The 21,440-nt window shown below is 40.9% G+C and overlaps 1 protein-coding gene across 6 annotated transcripts in view; it reads right to left on the bottom strand.

Annotated features, from left to right (window-relative positions):
- Window positions 1-21,440, bottom strand: part of PTPDC1 (protein tyrosine phosphatase domain containing 1) — a 47,001-nt gene that overhangs the window by 6,774 nt on the left and 18,787 nt on the right. For 3 of the 6 annotated variants that reach the window (XM_077325589.1, XM_077325588.1, XM_077325587.1), the window contains exons 2-6: window positions 10,353-10,445; window positions 2,827-2,998; window positions 1,690-1,770; window positions 1,383-1,501; window positions 371-508 (exon numbers count right to left, since the gene is read on the bottom strand). In XM_077325589.1, coding sequence (XP_077181704.1) covers window positions 371-508; window positions 1,383-1,501; window positions 1,690-1,770; window positions 2,827-2,998; window positions 10,353-10,437 — 595 coding nt within the window. In that variant the 5' untranslated portion in view covers window positions 10,438-10,445. Of the gene's footprint in view, window positions 1-370; window positions 509-1,382; window positions 1,502-1,689; window positions 1,771-2,826; window positions 2,999-3,464; window positions 3,766-10,352; window positions 10,446-21,440 lie in introns of those variants that run through there. The other 3 variants (XM_077325586.1, XM_077325590.1, XM_077325591.1) reach the window with 3 other exon arrangements.

The raw sequence follows: 21,440 nt of genomic DNA, 5'->3' as shown, positions 1-21,440 counted from the left end.
AGATGAAGCAGCTACAGTCCTGTCTTCTGGTTTAAAAAAACTAAGAGTGATAAGCACTCCTCTACTCTAGAACTAACTGTTAACTTTGACATAAATATATTAAGCATGTATCAAAGCAAACTTTTGCAAATGGCAAGGCAGTTAAATGAGAGAAGAATGAGGGGGATGCTCATATTTTCCAAACACTAGATGAACACTCTTATGCCACACTAATATCCTTGGGAATGGCTCAAATTCTACAGTACTCAAAAACCTCAAAACCATTTTTGGAGATGCAGGGATGGGAGATGGGGATAGAGTTGCCAATGAAAAAGCAGCTGCCTTTAGTACTGCTATTTTTTTAAGTTAATGAATGGTTGAGTATTTTTACCTGTTCGGCCAAGTCCAGCATGGCAATGAATAGCTACCCTTCCTTCCTGTAAGGCAAAAGTCATCACTTTTACCATATCGAGGATAGTAGTGAAAGAAGCCACACCATAATCCTTCCATCCAAAGTTATAAAAATAAACTAGAAGAAACATTTTAGAACGTTGTTATTATTTTTGCAAAGATCAATAAAAAGTCAATGTAAGAAAAAAAATATATAATTTAAAATGCCCAATCAGGATTATTAGCAAAAAACCTCCCACCCTCACCCCATATTTTAGAAGTTTTCTATAGGAATTTCAAAGGCACTATTACAAGTCAGCCACGCCATTTCACACAAAAGCTGAGCTAGAACATAAAAAGAATGAGTGAGTCATGCTCTGATTACAAGCCTCCCTGTCTCTTTTTATTTATACACACACACACACACACACACACGCTGAGAGAGTAACAACGCAAAATTCTGTTTGTAAAATAACAGCATTTCTAAAGCCTTGCTTTAACTTTCTTGCATTAATAAATCTAGCATTTAATAGGAATACCTTTGTCTTGTGGAAGCAGAAGATAATGAACATGCCTATAAATCTACTGCTTTGCAAATGTGCAAAAGGTACATTAACGTTTGATATGAATATTACAGTCTGCATTTCAAATTTACAGATATAACTAAAAACAGCTATTGACTCTCCAGTCTCTTCCTGATGTGTATAACGTTAACTATCATGTCTACACAGAGGAGCCGAGTATTTCTCAACTCTCTAATGCAGGGGTAGTCAAACTGCGGCCCTCCAGATGTCCATGGACTACAATTCCCATGAGCCCCTGCCAGCGAATTGTAGTCCATGGACATCTGGAGGGCCGCAGTTTGACTACACCTGCTCTAATGAATTCCAAATTATTTTCCTCGGCAAACGTTCCTAACCGAGTTCTGCTTAACCCAAGAAGTAGGCGGCAGAAACTGCCTGTAAGCACCACACTTTATAATTAACAAGGAACACCAGCAGGAGCAAACTTACTTCCCGCCTCCATGAAAACTTCAGGACGGTAAGTGAAACCACTGTCTTGTTCCAGTGGATACCCGCAGCTAGCATGTTCCCCAGGACGCTGAAGGTTAATTACTGTTTTTATGTCACATCTTAGGCAAAGGTGGGAGGGGGGGAAAGACAACACATTATTGAATTGTACATCCTTTCAAAGCCTTTTTCTTTTCTTTAATGCTCTCTCTTAAGACAGAACAAAATGTTACTAACAATCCAAACCAAGACCAGAAAGAAACAAGACAAAAAGGACTACAGTAATTCAGTCTCGATATATTTCTTTTACCTTTGGAACTGCTCAATGATATCATACTTCTGAATAATTTCTGTCGAGGGTCGAGACATGGCTAATATATTATCTGTTACCCTGGGGGGAGAAAACAAGTGAAAATTCTTCATTCTTAGTTTTTCAGAAGTAATTTTCTAACAAATATACCATGCCACTTTAAATAGCTTTGTGCTTTAAATGTCTACTATGCCTATGTCATTCAAACCCTTTTTATAACAGAATTCCATTAAGGTAATAATAAGAATGAAGGTAACAGTGAATATTCATGTATCTGTTTATACATACTTCTTCTAAATAATTTCATACTTAACAGGTTTATCAAGTGCCCACATACACAGTAAAATGCCTTAACATATTATTATTCTATCTTAACTGTCAATTGCATTTAAACAGTTGAAATGTAAATTGTATTTGCATATTTCTGTAATTAAAATCACAGAGCAGGTATTTTTAATGCATATGGCAAAGGCCCCAAAATTCAGGAGGCTTAAATACTACATATGCTTTAGGCTGATCCTGCACTGAGCAGGGGGTTGGACTAGGTAGCCTGTACAGTAAGGTGACCAGATTTTAACATTGGTAAAGTGGGACTCCATTGACCGGGGGGGGGGGGGTTCTTGATTAAAAATCTGGTCTATATGGAGCAACAAAAATTTTCATAGAATGCATAGAACGCAAAAATAGTATAGTAATATATGTATTTTTAATTTCAACATAAGTACAATTTGCCAGGTACCCCCAGATGTCCCTCCAAAAGTGGGACAATCTGGTCACCTTACTGTACAGCCCCTTCCAACTCTACGATTCTATATTAATAGTTCATATTCACTATTTTAGTATTTCATCTACTTCATGTGTATTAAATTGTCTATGTAATCTACATTTATATGAAATTGGTTCTCTTTTATGAGGACCATAGTCTGAGCCTAAGGTGTACTCATAAATTCCCTTAAGTTCAAGAGGGCTTACTTCCAAGTAACTGTATATGAATACAACCTTAGAGCACAATCCTAAACAGGTTTACTCAGAAATAAATTCCACTAAATTCAAAGAGACTTGTTCCCAAAGAAATGCACACAGGATTAGATTTTTTAAAAAGTTTTTATAATCTTAGAACCAAATGTTTTATATTACCAGGATGAGTAAAGACCTTTAACAGCCTGTTCCTCCTCACTCCACCTGTTTGGATTTTCATATTTGCAACCACGGCCACCACATGACATGGAGCACTGCATATAACCTGGAATTACATGGCGAAGGTGTTCTCCAACTTTACTGTATTTTGCAGTTGGACGCCTAAATATTCCTGCAACATTCAATATGAAACAAAAATAAAAACTTTCAACAAGTTACAGTTCCTGCAATGATTGTATGTGAACCATATAAGAATAAACAAAATCAATTAAATATTTAAAGCAGATTAAATCATCATTATTATGAATGCATTTTCCCCAAACTAGTTTCTCTTCCAAATCTCCTAATGCACTTGTATTCAACACCTTCCTAATAAAATGTCATATCTAAAAACATATGCTACCTTTTCCTGTCTTTCACACAACAAACAAGACTGCAAAGATGATCAACAAAACATTCTTGAAAAACAATGCACAATATATAATTTAAAATGTTCATAATTACAGTACTCCCAACATATTCTGAAATACTTTGAGCATTCCTGTATGCTTAGTTATAAGAACAAGATTATACACCAATGAATACATAAATACAAAACCCAAGTATAGTTTGCAGAAATGAAATTCGCAATACTTTACTTCTTTTCTCAAGGAAAGCAGCATTTAGCTCCTCAGGGTTTACAGAGGAAATGGCTACCATAACCCTATGGGTAGAAGTTGAGAGAACCTCTACAACTGAACTTCGTCGCCTGTGGAATGTGCGAAGAAGAGGATCAGAAGAAGAATGTCTCCGGCCTTGAAAAAGGTTGCTAAAAATATTCACTGTCAAACGCTTCCTAGGTGAACTTTGCATGGTCGTCCACTACTCGCGGCAGTTTAGAACAGCTGCATGAAGTCAAACTGAACAAGAAATCCAACGTGCTCCGTATGAGACAGAAAGACACGCATCTTTCTGTATGATCTAATAGCTGTTCGGGATAGGCTGATCTGTCTCCATAGAAACCAACAATGAACTCACTAGTGGCAGCTACCCCTTTGGCAGTTAAATTCTATATACATTGATTCTGTATGCAGTGAACTGTTCCAATGCTGATGGATAGAGAGCATCAACTGAACCAGATATTTCTGAAGTGGACGAGGGACTCTTAAAACAGTTCACCATAGACAGGATTTCTGGAATCTGAAGCCTTAACTTTGACATCTTGAGTTAGAAACACACCCACAGAACTCTCATAAATAAATCTTTTTCAAGAAAATTCAACCGAAGCATGCCAGTCTGAGCCCTTTTCAGCCTTACTCCCACGGCTGGCTGTGCGTGTATGAAAGCCAGAAACAGAGTTTTAAGTGCCTAAGTATCAAGTTTGCATTATGTGAAAAGCACAAGGTAGTTTTAATTATGCTTGTGTCAGAGTTCTCAATAAATTATAAATCAGTCAATCATATTTCAGATGTTCAGCATTCTGCAGTACATAAGGTGACTGCAAACTTACAGGACAAGAAAGGCTGTGAACATTCCATTCAGGACTCTACAATGAAAACCAGAAGAGAGAAAACAACCATCTCCCTTGGAGATATTACAAAATATGTTCCTTTAAAAAACAAAATGAGCTCTCACTCATTTTAATTTCAGCAGCAGAGAAGAGCAAATTCTTTCCTAAGGCTACTGTGGCATTCTGGAAAAAAAAAATCCAACCATTCACTTGCATTTCATCAAGCAGCAAGGAGAGGTAAGAGACTCGGGCCAAAAAGTTATTCTGTCATCCTATGTGTAAATGAGCATATAAATATGACAAAGGATGAAATAGGAAATAAATAAATACTTCTAGTTTGGTCCAGACAAAAACAAAGCAGTCACATCTAAGGCCACTTCCTACTAAAACATATTCAGGCAATCCAAAAATGATTTTGCTCATCTCATCTGTTTCCTTTATCTTCAACAGTGACACATGAGAGCCTGTAATATATGAGGTGCATACCAGATCACATGTCATGAAAGACATCATGTCGTTGTTCTGAAAAGTAGTTTTACAAATCCAGGTTATAGCAGCTTGTCTTCAGGTATGAAAATCAAATAGCTATAAACCCTAGCTTGTGTGTATAAACATTTCCCATGTAAGGTTACTACCCGAGTCGCTGTGCATAAGTATTCCAGGCTCATGCACAATCCTTGGGAAGCCCTGCTTGGGCAAGTTCTTCTTCTCTCCCTTCTTGTAATCAGGGCTCCTAAATACTCAGGCTTTGGAATGAGTGCTCAGGCTCATATGTTATTTCCTTTGGGATTGCTTCACCTGGGAGGAACTGGGGCTGCTTCACACGAGAGATTTAAACTAAAACTACCACTCCCCATTTAATATAAAACCATTATTTTAACCCACTCTCTTCCCACCCCCATCTACTCCCAGTGATTGTACAACCCATCCCCTCCCCCTCCCCCACCTACTCCTAGTGATTATACAACCCAATTAACCCATCCCCTCCCCTCCCCCATCCCAAGGTGACCACCCAGTACCCAATGAATCCAGATGTAGTGATTGTCTATTGTCTACTGAGCAAATCCATTGATTGTCACCCTGTAGCCAGTGAATGTAATTCTATTGATTGTCTGGTGTTTACTGATCAAATCTATTAATTGCCCCCCCCAGTACCTAGCAAATGTAAATCTCTTGATTGTCTAATCTCTTGATTGTCGATTGCCTGCTGATAAAATGTATTGATTATCACAACCCCACAGCTAATAACCCCAACCAGTTACCCCCATCCCACGCACATCTAACTCAACTGCACCAAATCAAATTGACCCCACCTCCTCTAGCCTGTCTTAACCCAAATAACTACCCTAATCTACTCTTTCCCACATCAACCCTCAATCAACTCTAACTCACCTACACATTAATTACACCCAACTGAGACCCTCCCCCAACCATAAAGAAGGCAGATTTATCTCCTGAGACTTATGAAAACTTGAGTTGACTTTGGAGCAGAAGGTCAAATCTATCCGAAGGACTACCTTATCCTTGTGGAAGATACAAAATTCCTACCTCTTAGACAATACCACCAGTTCTGAAATCCTTCTGGCCAATGTAACAGCCACCAGAAAGATAATTTTCATCCTCAGATGGCTAAGAGAGGTTTCTCCTATCGGTTCAAACAGACTCTTCATTAGCATAGCCAACACCATGTGCAGGCTCCAGGTAGGAAACCTGTGCATCTGTGGCAGAAAGATGGTTGAGTCCCTTTTTAAAAACCTGGTGGTGTCTAGATGAGGGAACTCCCAGTTGATGGCATAACCATTGATAAAGTTGCTACCTGTCTATGAAACATCGGTGGTCTTAGGCCCCTGTCCTGACCTTCCTGAAGGAAGTCCAATATGTACTTGATAGAAGGGTGTATGTAATCAACCTTTTTCTTCTACACTACCTATCAGAAGTCTTCCACAGGCAGTTGTAAATGTGTGTTGTGGAAGACCTTCTTAATGCCAGGATGGTATCTGTCCCTTGGGAGCTAAACCTTTCCTTTGACAAAATTAACCATTCAGTCTCCACAGTCAAGTGTAGCCATTCTGGGTTCTGATGCCATATAGGCCCCTGATTAATTAGGTCATCTGTCATGGGTAGTGCCAGGTATCGACCCATTGCCATACGCAGTATGAGTGAAAACTAAGGCCTCTGCCACCAGGCCACCTGCGCCTCTTGATGCTGGATCTTTCTGAGGACCTTTGGTAGTATGGGCAAGGGTGGGAAGGTGTATAACAGGCAATGGTACATCAGGGCATCTGTCTTTTCCACCCTTGGGTGACAATATCTGGCAAAAACCCTTGGAAGTTGAAATTCTCTGGACTGGTGAAGAGGTCCATGACATTCATCCCCAAATGATCGCAAATCATCTCAAACATCTTCAGGTTGAGACTATTCCACCTCCAACACCATCGTTCGACTGAGCCAGTCAGCCTGTGCATACAAAATACCTTGGATGTGTTCTGCCCACAATGACAGGAGATTTGTCTCTGATCACACTATAATTAGCTTGGCTTTCTTTTGAAGTATGGAGGACCTGGAGCCCCCCCCCCCTTGCTTGTTTAGATAAGGTTTTGCTGCCACATTGTCAGTCCAGATCAGAATGTACTGATATACAGTCTGAGGTTTGAAATGGAGTAGGGCCAGGAAGATGGCCCTAATCTCCAGGAGGTTTATTGGTCAAAGTGTCTCTTCCCTGGACCAACACCCCTGGGTGGATAAACCCTGAAGGGTCGCTCCCCAACTGCTGAGGCAGGCATCTGTGAATATCTCTATCTCTTCTCCAGTGACAAAAATTTTCCTTGCTTTATATTTTTTTGTTTTGGATCACCACAACAGGCTTTATTTGACTGTCAGGGAGACCTGAAGGAACACATGTGCTGTGTGCATTATTCCCTCATGGTGGGGTATTAAGAATATTTGTAACTGTCTCAGATATAGGTGCCCCCCCCCATTGCAGGGTCTCTATTCTGGCCACAAGTAAACTCATACGTTTGGCTAAAGACACAAGGGAGAATCATCTGCTTTTGATTTGTTGACCCTCTTGTTTGTCACAATGAGATTTGTGTGTCTATCAAAACACCTAGGTGTTCCAATCATTTTGGAACCAAGGAATTCTTTTGGAGATTTCATAAGAACCCAAATTTATGTAGAATTCTTATTTTCTGCAGTGTATGGGATAGGGACACTTGAGTGGACCCTGTCATGAGTAGGACATCATCCAATTAAGGGTGTGGATGGGCTCAGTTGCCATGAAGAAACCACTTGAATGACCATCAGTTTTATAAACACCCTCAGTGCTGTGGCCAGAATGAATTGGCAAAGCCAAAGCCTGACAGTATAGCAGAACCTCAGGTACCTGTGGTGTAATGCAAAAATTGGTTCGTGCATATATAATTTGTTTAATAGTATTGTAAAGTACAGTATTTACTTCACATGCATCAGATCTCTTGTTTATTAATTTATCTAGCTGTTATCCAAAATTGACAAGTTGCTTATATGCATGGCCTATACACTATCAGCACCAGAGATTTGAATGACTCTATGGAGCAATAATTCTTAAACAAAGTAACTGATGGCCACATTATACAACATTTTTGCCTTCATTAACCTTCTAAGCACTTTGCCAAAATGATGAATTAGAATAACTTGTCATGACAATAGTTATTTGTTAGCCTGTGTTGTCAGTATCATTCTAGTGTTATACTGGGATATTATTCAGTCACAGCATCTGATAGAACTACCCATCTCCCACCCATATCTATGTGAACAAGAATATCTAAGGAGCAGATAGAAGAAGAACTACCTTATTAGGCAGCTGTGGAGCCATCAATATACTTATTTTTGATGTTGCTTTGTTTTTGCAGTAGTCCACGCTTCCCAGTGGGCTGCTTATTTGAATGCCTAGCTAGATTTCTGCTGCTATGGCAGCAAATAGGAAGAGCTTTGCTTCCCTATATATTTTAATACATAAGAGTTTGTCATTCAATAGTAGCAAAATGCAAAGGGCGGGCAGGGGAACTTATAATATAAGCAAACCAGAAAGAGCCTTGTCAATGGCCAGACAACCTAGCAGCAGTGAGGACACGATGAAATATCAACTGGGCCCATGACTATGTATAAGGAGTGAGAAAATCAGCCAAGCTGAAATGTGCAGCAAAGAAGAGATCATATGATAGGCAAGTAAAGGTGGATGGCCCAGTAGAAAGTCACTTCAAGAACATGAAAGAAGAAAGTCACTTCATTCATTTGGGCTAGAATATTAAAGACAAGCTCTGACTTCAAAATGTTTGATCTGTAAGCCCACTTAGACAATTGTCTCATCTGCTGCTGCTTTACTGTCTAAGTATCAGGGGTAGTCAAACTGCGGCCCTCCAGATGTCCATGGACTACAATTCCCATGAGCCCCTGCCAGCGTTCACTGGCAGGGGCTCATGGGAATAGTAGTCCATAGACATTTGGAGGGCCGCAGTATGACTACCCCTGAAGTTGATGAAGCCTAGAGATGCTAAAATACACTTCTAATAAATTTTAAAAATCAAATCAATAGAGAACTACAATTTCTGACAATGGCTGTAGACTAGAATACCAGGGTTAGCAGTCAGACCTCTCCTCTCATTGAGGGATAGTTTCTAGATAGAAAACTGTAAACACCCTTCCTATAATATAATTTCAGATACTAAAGTGCAAATACACTGTCTGGACCGACAGGACACAGAAATCGACACAACCAGAGACAAGCCTTCAGAGACAAGTTTGAACGTTTAGTTTAGAACATGTGAGAACAGCTGACCTGCTATAAACCTCCCTCCACTCTTGGAAGACATTATTTATTTATTTATTTTTCAATTTATTTCCCACCACTCCCTAAGCGGCTCGTGGCGGGTCACAATGTCTTAAAACCCCATTAAAACTCCCAGTAGAAGACTTAAAATCCATCACAACATGGAGGGAAAAAATCCCCTTCCTACCCTCATTACTAAAGGGGGTGGAGACGGAGTTCTAATTTAAGACAATAGGTTTCCCAAAAGCTTGCAACTAATTTAATTAGTTTCGAGTCTTAATTCCCCTGCACAACAACACCTCGGAGGTCCCAAATTCAGCCCATTCTCCAGCAGCTGTGTTGGCTTCCGGTCAAATTCTGTATCATGCTTAAGGTTTCGGTTATCACTTTTATGGCCACTCACACTCAGTATACCTAGGGGATCGCCTTTCTACCTACCCAGTATACCTAGGGGATTGCCTTTCTACCTACACCCCTCAAAGAGCTTGCACTCTTCCACCTCCAACCTCCTAGTGGCCCCTGGCACTGAGGATGCCCACTTGACCTCAACCAGTGAGCTTTCTCCATCCTGGCCTTAAGAGTAAGCTTTCTTCATCCTGGCCCCCACCTAGTGGAATGTGCTCTCAGATGAGATCAGGGCCCTGACGGAACTTCCTCAGGGCCTGCAAAAGGCAGCTCCTCCACCAGGCATTTGGTTGAATTCGATCTGAACCACCGCTTCCCACTGGCCTTCAAGCTTCCCTCCAACGACAATCGTTACAGATCCACCCAAACCACTGGGCCTTCAATATGAATTGATTAATGTTTTCTAGTATTTTACCATTCTACGTTTATTGTTATCATTATATTATTGTTATTGTTACTGTTGTTACCATATTACTATAAATTGATTTATTCGTATTATTCCCATTTCATGTAAACTGCCCTGAGCCTTCGAGGAGGGCAGTATATAAATTAAATAAACAAACAAACAAACAAATAAGCAAGCTAAAAGTCTTAGCAAAATTTAAAATATTTAGTGCTAATAAGTTATTACAAAATTATAGAAGACTAAAAACTATTTAGTCATCCTTTCTATTTATAATTTTAAATGCTCATAATTAACCATTGCTTTACAAAATATTGCTATGATTGATACTCTAGGTCTTGCAAGAAAAATGTATCAATTATTTTTGTGCTAGCTCATGTTTAAAATGTGATGGACTAAAAAGTAGTATTAAAAACAATTACCTGTACTCATTGTTGAAAGATATGCACTGCTCTTTATCAGAGAACAATAAGGTAGTTCATTTTGCAACAAAACTCCTGCAGCCATTGCAGTGCCTGTTGAAACATAACATTTTTAGTAGTAGTTTTATTTGCTTTTTAAATCTTCTCAAAAAAAATTACAGGAAGGAACCACTGTTTTAATCTAATGGGGCATTCATGCCTCTCTGAAATTATTTAAATCAGTCATCAACATCAACATTTTATATAAAACTAGTTAGCATAAATCGAGCGTGAGAACCAGAGAGATGCCATGGTTAAATATGTCAATCTATACCTGGGGAGACGGCAGTTCAAATATTCATTTGACATAAACCTCTCTGGCTAACTTTGGGTCAATTATTCTCTGTCAGCTAATTCAGCTCAGAAGTCTGCAGTGAAGATAAAATGGAGGAGGGGAGAACCATGTAAGCTGCTTTCGGCTCCTGGAAAGAAGGGCCCGGATAAAAATGTACTAAAAATAATAAAATCTATTGTTAACACCACTTTGTTCCACATTAGTGATGGCTGCAAACCATTTTCAAAAGATGCCCCTAGTACTCAATTGGCAGCACCATGAAGAATGCCTGTCAAGCTCTAAAGAGCTACTACCAGCTGCCCTAATATTGGCCCTCATACTCAGCATGAACTGAAGCTCCCAAGAAATTAAAAGGCTCCTTAACCTAGAATACAATACAGCACTCTTAACAGTGAGGTGGGTAACCCGAAGCAGCAGAACAAAGTTTGAGTCCAGTAGCACCTATAAAAGCAACAAAGCTTACATGATGAATAAAACTTTGTTGGTTTTAAAGGTGCCACTGGTCTCAAACTTTTGATCAGTGAGGTTCCAAACTTTTGGACTAGTTTCCAGATCTGAATCTACAAGAGTATGGCAGCCCTTCTATCAGATGCAAATGGGAGTGATGGGTAAGATTCTTAGCTATGACCATAGTCTGGAATTCCAAGAGCAAAGATGAATGAAAGCATCCTTGTATATGGGCCACCATATTTCCTACTATATAACCTTTGCATTTGCTTTTTTTTATTACAAAGCAGCACATATGAAAAGTCACAGGCATAACATGTGCAAGCAAAAACTGATAATGGTATTTTAGAAATTTGATTTCAAAATCTGATAAATTTGAATTGACTTGATTTTTTTTGCTTCTGTTTATGTCTTTCAGTGCTCTTGATCACTCACAACGTATGGCAAATGCTTTCACAGTGAACTGCATAAGCAGCCCATTGCCTTTCTTTTTGACAGCCAGTGCTGGAAGTCTGTAAACATAGTTTCTGCTTTTGCTAAGCACATTGGGATCTTTTCTTTCTTTTTTTTTGGTGAGGGGGGGGAGGTTCTATCTCAAAATGGTACAGAAATGTGGTAAAGAAATACAAAATGTAAAATATATCTCTTACCTTAAAGAAAAATCTGGTGTCCACCCCTTCTTTGCACGTTTGCTTTTTTAAGGAGTTGGAAATCCCACTGAAGGGGAGGAAGGGCCCACACCTCCCCCACCCCACCATTTCCCTCACTGAAACAGCACTGGGGGTTATTTCCTTATTTTGGGTGCTCCAACACTGACACAATACCTCAAAGTGAAGCAACAAGAAAAGGAAAATAACCCCCGTCCTCCACATGCTGTTTTGGCACAGAAAACAGCTAGAAGTCAGGAGTCTCCCCCATCCCCTGCAGTGGCATTCCCACCCCAACTGGCTCTGCTTTATTTTTAACATTCATTGCCTGCAGCCATACCCCAACCAAAGTGAACAAGTACTTTAGCATTCAAATCTCCACTCTAAAGGAATTAAAAGAGGTTTTTTTAAAGCTTGAAATACTACAATGCTAGGTGCTTTGTACACTAAATATTTTCTGCTGTTGTTACAACACACAAGACTGCTAGATTTAACACTCGTTAGCTGGTGTACTGGTTAAGAGTGGAGGTTTCTGATCTGGCGAGCTGAGTTTGATTCCCTGCCCCTCCACATGAAGCCAGCTGAGTGACCTTGGGCTCGTCACAGCATAATATCAGGGCTTTCTCAGCCTCACCTACCTTACAGGGGAGAGGAGGGGTAGGCAATTGTAAACCACTTTGAGACTCCTTTGGGTAGTAAAAAGAGGGGTACAAAAATCCAGCTCTTCTTCTATTCATCCACAGATTCTTACCAAAAAAAGTGAGAAAGTCATATCCCCCTTGACTCTATACAAAGAAAAACTGCTACATCTCTCACACAGTTTGCCAGTATATTTGATAGCAGATAGCGCAGTATCCCCTTCTCAAAACATGTCATTAGAAACCAGGGAAATTTACCAAGCGCAGGGAGAGAAGAACCAGAAAGTAAACATGACACCCCTGCATCACCTGGAAGTGATGTAGGAATGTAATTGAGTGACACTCTGGTTTGGGGGCAAAACTCTATGGTAAGAAGATAATTCTACCATAGAGGTTTTGGCCATAAACCGAAGCGTCATCCCCAACAGCTACTTCTGAGTGACACAGGAATAGCACATTTACTTCCTGGTTTTCCCTTCCTGCTCCCAATAAGTCCCTCCCATCCCCCACTGGTTGATCCCACAGACCAAGCAACACTATTATGTTGTTATATGTTCTATTTAACTGTTACATGTTCTATTTAACTGTTCTACGATGGTTCATATAAACCACCCAGGAAGGGTGGTATAAAAATCTAAGTAAATAAAATAAATAAGTTACTTTATCCTCTCTTCCCCAACCCACCCACCCCCACACCACATTTGGTTATTTACTCAATATCTCTTCTAGAATCCTGTTGAGTTTAGGTTTTAAAATGATCTGCAACTGAAATTACTTCAAGTCAGCTGTTCAAACTTCAGTATCATGAGTAATACTCAGTCCCTGCATTTATATTAGAAAAGCTGTAAGATGACTAATCTCAATGGAAAACAAGAATTCATCTGCGTGTCCCATCAAGAAGTGACAGAAACATCATCTTTTCCTCTCTGCAGCACCACACAGTAATCTATATTTAGGTCATTCAGCTTTACTTATTCAATAACAAGAGAGGGAGTTTAACTTACTAGGGTTCTTTAAAAATCCATAACTGAAATCTGATGTAGAACAAATTCTGAGTCCACATCAGATATGTGTGTGGGTCAAAACAGTAGCCAAGTCTGAAAATAAGGATCTACCTCTTTCTCCCTTGAAATTGATGACATGAAATCTGCCTAAATAACAGCATCGTGCAAGCTGAGGCAACTGGACAATGGGAGTTCCAATCCAGCCGTGGATTGGGAGAGAGAAGAACTTTGAATGGCAAACTGAATATATATCTATGATTACAGAAAGCAGATGGATTAACTTAACAACAGAAAATAAATTGCCATGATTCAGTTTACAAAAGATTTTATTTTATAATATATACAGTACTGGATAGTGCGTGTGATGCTTTTTTATTTCTCTGAGTGAATAATGATCATTTGTTGCAAAATTATGAACAGTGCTGATACTGGTCACCAGAAAGAATTCATATTAACTACTAATTCAGTACAGGAATCATATGGCATATTTTCAGTGTTCTTTCAGGCCATGTTTCTAATTCTCCTGAAGAGCTAATAAGGCCACAAGCCTTTTGATACACAGGTTACTGGAGTAATCAGATCAACTGCATTTATCCATGTAACATGTACCTCTTTTGCCATGACAGCTAAGAAACAGGACCCTTAATCTTAATAGCATGGTTGAAACGGTAATAAGACAATGCTGCACAAGATCATACACAACTGAACTCTCCAATGCAGTGGTCCCCAACCTTTTTATCACCAGGGACCACTCAACACCGGGGACCACTCACCGGGGACCACTCAACGCCTTTTACTGAGGCCCGGTTTACTCCTCTACTCTCAACCACTGCCCTAACGCTCTATGGTAATGTTTAAACATCCCTTCAAAATAAGATACAGACACGCCACAACAATGAACATAAGGAACATTTTATTTTCATGGAAATTTTAACTCATGACAATGACAAATCAATGGGAACCCTGAGCTTGTTTCTCTGCAACGAGATAGTCCCATCTGGGAGTGATGGGAGACAATGACACCCAAAGTGTGTTGTAAAGGGCCGGGGGGGGGGGAGAAGGCGTCCTTCAGGGCCCACCTCCAATTAGTCGAAGGACCACATGTGGTCTGCAGCCCACAGGTTGGGGATCGCTACTCCAATGCATATAACCTATGAAATATACTATACAGATATAAATTAACACAACAACATTCGCCAGATTCATACCCCTGTACTGCACCCTTTCCTTGGTAAGTATATTATGCTGCAATATTATGCTTTGAAAAGCATTACGTTAGAAAATTATTGCTCAGCTCATATCTAGAGATCATTCAGTACAGATGTTAATAAACTTCTTTGGGATTGGACATATTTTGGAAGTTTCTCATATGACTAGTGCTTATAATTTACATTAGACTGCTTACATTTTCTTTGCTACGTCTTCTCCTAGATTCTGGCAACCTAGACTGAAATGCCAAACTGAGTGTCAATTGACAACTCATGATGATCAGATTATTTACATCATTTTGAATAATTTTCCAACCCAGGTTATAGCACTGGTGATGCCTGATGCTCTTTTCACTCAACCTCAGTACTGATTTATCCAGTAGCAGAACTTCATTCCCCAGCCCTTGTTTTCATTTGTTTATCTTCTGGTCTTTCTTACTTATTCAAATAAATGTTTGGTTTCACGTGGCTAACAGCAGGGTTCCTACATAGAGTTCATGAGGTTGCAGGTTAAATCCCAGATTAGCTCTTGCTCTGTGGGGAAAGATCCCAGTATATTAAGGCAATGGTCATGGAACTGGAGCACAAGTGGTCAAGCATTTTTAATCTCACTTCTTTGCTGACTGAACTTCCTTCTTTACCTTTCTCATCCATTTAGTTGACAATATGAATTTACCCCTAAAATAGCAGAGAATAATAAATATAGGATGCAATATTGAGTTGCTCATAGTTTTTGGTTTTCTTTGATTCATGCTTTGTAAGTGATTATATTACTGAATAGCAGTGCAATCCTATGCAGTTATTCCAGTTTAAGACCATTTATCTCAGCAGATTTAAACTGACATACCGTATATACTCATGTATAAGCCGAGTTTTTCAGCACAGTATTCTGAAAAAGTGCTTCTCGGCTTATATGCAGGTATATACGGTAATTGAAATAACAGCCTGCTCCCAGCCAGCCAATCATTACATTGCTTCTGCAAGCCTCCTGCAAATTGAAGCTTGCTTGCTGTGGCTGCTTGTAGGACAGCAATGGTTTGACTGAGGGACTCTGATCTTTTCTTTCCCTTCTGCCTTCACTTCTTCCAAACTATTCTTTTGGTTTCTGTGGGTGGGGTGGGGTTGAGGTGGGTTTTGGGGGTGCTTTGGGATTTACTGTTTCTCCTAAAGTTTATTTCTTTTTTTTTTCTTAGGGGCTGCATTGTTTGCCTTTTCTTCTTGGGGTTGTTTCTTTTAAAAGTTGATTTTTACAGTTCTTTATTTCAGTGTTGAGTTTATAGTTTTTTATTATTATTTCAGTGTTTTGTTCTGGAGGAGGCACTGCAATTGTAGTTAGAGTAGCCCATTCTCCTAGTTTAGTGGCTGTTGTTGTAATAGGTTGCCAACTTTGGGTACTGTTGTTGTGCTCTGGTTTGCTGGTCCTCTTTTGCACTTACAGAGCTAGTTCACTGTTTTTGCTTTGAAATAAGTATTCAAAAACATTTAATCTACTGGTAACTGCTGCATTTCCCACCCTCGGCTTATATAAGAGTCAATAAGTTTGCCCAGATTTTGTGGTAAAATTAGGTGCCTCGGCTTATACGCGGGTTGGCTTATATGCGAGTATATACGATAACTCTGCATAAGACTGCACTGTAAGCCCATCCTGCCTTGCTAAAGCCAATGATAGCATTGCTACGGACTTTACTAGAAGCACAAATAAAGACCAGGCTCTGATCCAGCAGAATGCATGTGGAACAACAGTATTCTGTTTATTCAGTGGTTTGTTTCTTAAAAAAAAAATACAAAACCCGTTAGCTATTTTGCCAACAAGAAGTGAAGCTGGAGTTGGGAACTGACAACACAGAATTTATCATACCATTCAGAAGGACTTGGAGGGGAAAAAAGAACTATTAAACTTTTTAGCAGTTTTGAGAAAGACAAGAGATCTCAGAAGACTTTAACAGAACAAACAAAAGCAAAATTATATTGTGGCTACATACTGTGGCCAAATGACATGACATAGAGAGATCTAAGATCAGATCTTCCCAACTTGTTTATTTTAAGGAAAATTACAACCATCTTCCCACCACCACCATCCTTTGGATCGGTGCCATGATGTGTGTAGGAAAGACAAACACTTACTCTCCCCTCACTCCCAATTGGTTTCACTAATAAAAAATTACAACCTCTTGGCTTCTGTTTCATGTAAGAAGAGGGCCTTCCGAAGGGTTCAAAGATAACCCTCCGGGTCCTGCATACATAATCATATCAGTATGACTGGCATGCCACTGTACTGACCAGTTATATGATAGCCTATTTTTGACCATGATAAGTCATCCTTATCCATGGTGTCTCTGGGAGGTGGGCTGTGTCCAGCTGCCTAAGTTGGAATACGGCCAATCAGGTGCAGCCAGCAATGCTGGCTGCACCCTGATTGGCCCAGCTCCTACAGCTCCTGCCCTCCCTCCGTGGATGCTAGCCCATGTCCCTCTCAGATGCGCCAGAGAGAGGCGCACAGAGCCCTGCCAGACCACACACAAGCCCTCATTCCTTCCTATTGCTCCTGCTGCGAGGGAAACACAGAGAAAGCTGCCCCAAGCTGCTGACAGAGACACAGAGAGAGCCACTCCTGCTGCGATGGAGGGGGAGAGAGAGACAGACAGAGAGAGCTGCCGCAAACTGCACACCAACCCTCCTTCCCTCCTAAGAACGAACCCTAATTACCTTCTATGCCTCCTGCTGCAAGGCACACAGAGACATGCAGGGAGTGGGAGAGAGACACACACAGAAATAGAGAGCAGCACCTCCTGGTGTCCCCTGGGTTCTAGCGCCCATTGCATTCGTGCTTGCAATGGGCTTTCTTGCTAGTCTATACATAATGTTTATTATCAAGCATTCCTTGAAGTCAAGAAAGCTGCTTTGTAGCTGACAGATTACCACTTTAATTTCATGACTAGATCTAAAGCCCATTCCACTCAGGAATGAAATGGGCGCTAGATTGCGTAGAAGCGGGGCCACCCCCCACCCGAGGCTCTCTCGAGCCTTCTCCCGGCCAGTGGAGCGGCCGGGAGAAGGCAACCAGGCCCGCCAGGCAACCAAGGCTCTCTCCAGCCTTCTCCCGGCCGGCGGAGCAGCCTCGCTGCGTCTACGACGCGATGAGGCCACTCCGCCGCCCGGGAGAAGGCGACCAGGTCCACCTGCCCCCCGAGGCTCTCTCGAGCCTTCTCCCGGCCGGCGGAGCGGCTTCGCCGCGTCTATGACGCGGCGAGGCTGCTCTGCCGGCCGGGAGAAGGCGGTGCAGCCCACCGCTCACTGTGGCTGTCTGTGCAGGTGAAGCAGGCAATGCGGGATGGACACTCGGAGGGGCCAATCAGGAGCCGCTTTGCGGCTCCTGATTGGCCCCTCCGAGTTTTTATCCCAGACAGGGCCTGCTCTAACTCCTCCCACAGTGCCCTTACTGCTTTATTCAGTCCGTGGCGCTCCACGTCACGGAGCTGTTTAATGATGATGTCATTTGTTAAAGGATAGCAGTAAGAGCTGCTTGTCCCCTAAACCTGCATTGACTGGGGAGCAGTTGGTATTATTAGCATCCCCATATTGAAGAGCCAAAGGCCGATATATACATGCTGTATTATTCAATAGAGGTTGAATTTCACAATTTGGATATTCATGATATTTACATTCAAAGGACAACCACTGAGGAAAATGCCCATTTGAAAATCATTTGAAGTCATTCTCTTTATTTTGTAATTTTAGTATCATTTATAGTAGCCTTGGGATATGTTTTTTTCTTTCCCTTTCTCTCTTTGCATTCACTAAAACCGTCCCACTTGTCTATATTTGATAGCAAATCAAGCAACACAGCAAAGCTTCTTCTATTGTCCATTATTTCAGGCACATAAAAACAAGAAGAGCTGCAGCCTCCTGCCTACTTAACATATCAGCTTTTTAAAAGCAGCTTTTGTTTTCCAATGGAATATGTTATTTTGCTTTATTTGTGCCCCCCCCCAACTTTGTAGTTATTGTTCCAAAGCAAATTAAAGTGATTCAGGGAATAATTCACATCTATAGAATCATAGAATAATAGAGTTGGAAGGGACCTCATGGGTCATCTAGTCCAACCCCCTGCACTATGTAGGACACTCACATCCCAATCGCTCATCTACTGTAACCTGCCACCCCTTTGCCTTCACAGAATTAGCCTCTCCGTCAGATGGCTATCTCGCCTCTAATTAAAAATTTCCAAAGATGGAGAACCCACCACCTCCCGAGGAAGCCTGTTCCACTGAGAAACCACTTTAACTGTCAGGAACTTCTTCCGGATGTTTAGATGGAATTTCTTTTGAATTAATTTCATCCCATTCATTTTGGTCTGTCCCTCTGGGGTAAGAGAGAACAATTCTGCTCCATCCTCCATATGGCACCCTTTTAAATACTTGAAGATGGTTATCAGATCCCCTCTCAGTCGTCTCCTCTCTAGGCTAAACAGACCAAGCTCCCCCAACCTTTCTTCATATGTCTTGGTCTCCAAACCCCGCACCATCTTTGTTGCCCTCCTCTGGATACGCTCCAGTTTGTCAACATCCCTCTTCAGCTGGGGTGCCCAAAACTGAACACAGTACTCCAAGTTAGGCCAAACCAGAGCAGAGTAAAGCGGGTACCATCACCTCCCGTGATCTGGACACAATACTTCGTTAGATACAGCCCAAAATCCCATTTGCCTTTTTAGCCATACTGCTGACTCATGTTCAGTACTGCTGACTCATGTTCTGCTGACTCATGTTCAATGTATGGTCTACTAAGACTCCTGGATCCTTTTCACACATGCTACTGCCAAGACAAGTCTCCCCCATCTTATATTGGTGTATTTGGTTTTTCCTATCTAAATGCAGAACTTTACATTTGTCCCTATTGAACTTCATTTTATTCAGTTTAGTCCACTTCTCGAGAAACGTTATTTATGGCAATTACAAATACTAAAGTAGTTACATGTATATTCACTTTTAACAAATGTAATGAATAAGAGTGATTAAACTGTAACTTAATGAAAGCAAGACAGAAGTTATGTCAATTTAGAGTACAGTTGATAGAGGAATGATGTTCAAGTTTGTTCCAGATTGGCTACATAGTCTGGGGGTACTCCTGGATGTCTTATTATCTCTAAATAATGGCAGAGATAGTAAAGTGTGTCATTTACATGCTGAAGCTTCTTTACTATCTAGCATACTTCCCTGAAAAAAGGCATCCTGACCACCATTATACGTGTGCATAAGCTGACACAGCTTTTGCCTGGTTACTTCATTTTCTAAGTACACACTCAAGAATCCCAACTTCTTAGAATGCAATATAAGAAAAATCCAAGAAATGCAAACAAACAAGGTCTGAAAAGGATCCAGAAATTCACAAGTTTTTTAAAAGTCATGTGACATCTTCAATAATCTTAGCAAAAACATAGACATAACCAGTCACAGTAACTGGACCCAACATATACATCGTATATTTTTCTACATGTTTGTTAGACCCAGGAAAACAACGGATCCAAACGTTCTATTCTGCTAAGGGCACAATGTCTCAGGGTAGATTTTTAAAAGTATATTTGGGTAAGTATCTTAGAACAACTGGCAATTGAAATAGTTGGTCAGTTAAATATTTTAATCTAACCACTGCACATGAGTACCTGATAGGGGTGTGCATTCAACTAATCCAAGATGAAAAATATCAGAAAATACCTAATTGTCAGCTTGGTGTAGTGGTTAAGGGCAATTGCCTCTAATCTAGGGAACAAGGTTTGATTCCCCTCTTTTCCACATGCAGGCAGCTAGATGACCTTGGGCCAGTCACAGTCCTTTTAGAACTGTTCTCACAGACCAGTCCTATCAGAGTTCTTTAAGCCCCATCTACCTTGCAGGTAGGTGGGGAGAGAAAGGGAAGGAGATTGTAATCTGCTTAGAGACTCCTTCAGGTACGGGAAAACGGGGTATAAAAACCAAGAATTCAGCTGGATGTTTATTTTATTTATTTATTTGTTTCTTTATTTTTTATTTTTTTATTTTGCTGCTATTTTCTGGCTATTCAAAATGGTTGTGCTCTAAATATATTTGGGATTCTTAGGGACCACCAGATAGCCACAATGAAAATGCATGTAAAGGTCTCTCAGTCCCTTTAAGTGCCTTCAGAATGAACTCACAACTTGGAGGAGGCATTTTTAGGGACTGTGAGCCCTTTAAATGCCGCCAGAGTTCACTTGCACCCCCACATGGCTTGCAAAAGGCGTTCAAATATTAAAGGGCCCTTTGAAGAAGAAGAGTTGGTTCTTATATGCTGCTTTTCTCTACCCGCAGGAGGCTCAAAGTGGCTTACAGTCGCCTTCCCTTTCCTTTCCTCACAACAGACACCCTTGTGAGGTGGATGAGGCTGAGAGAGCCCTGATATCATTGCTCGGTCAGAACAGCTTTATCAGTGCCGTGATGAGCCCAAGGTCACCCAGCTGGCTGCATGTGGAGGAGTGCAGAATTGAAAAAGGCGTTCAAATATTAAAGGGCCCTTTGAAGAAGAAGAGTTGGTTCTTATATGCTGCTTTTCTCTACCCGCAGGAGGCTCAAAGTGGCTTACAGTCGCCTTCCCTTTCCTTTCCTCACAACAGACACCCTTGTGAGGTGGATGAGGCTGAGAGAGCCCTGATATCATTGCTCGGTCAGAACAGCTTTATCAGTGCCGTGATGAGCCCAAGGTCACCCAGCTGGCTGCATGTGGAGGAGTGCAGAATTGAACCTGGCTCGCCAGATTAGAAGTCCACATTCCTAACCACTACACCAAACTGCCTTTCCA

This window comes from Paroedura picta, chromosome 3 (assembly GCF_049243985.1).
Source record: "Paroedura picta isolate Pp20150507F chromosome 3, Ppicta_v3.0, whole genome shotgun sequence".
In the NCBI taxonomy this organism is placed as follows: domain Eukaryota; kingdom Metazoa; phylum Chordata; class Lepidosauria; order Squamata; family Gekkonidae; genus Paroedura; species Paroedura picta.
Note: the sequence above shows the minus strand (reverse complement) of the source record. Positions and strands in the feature narration are given on the sequence as shown.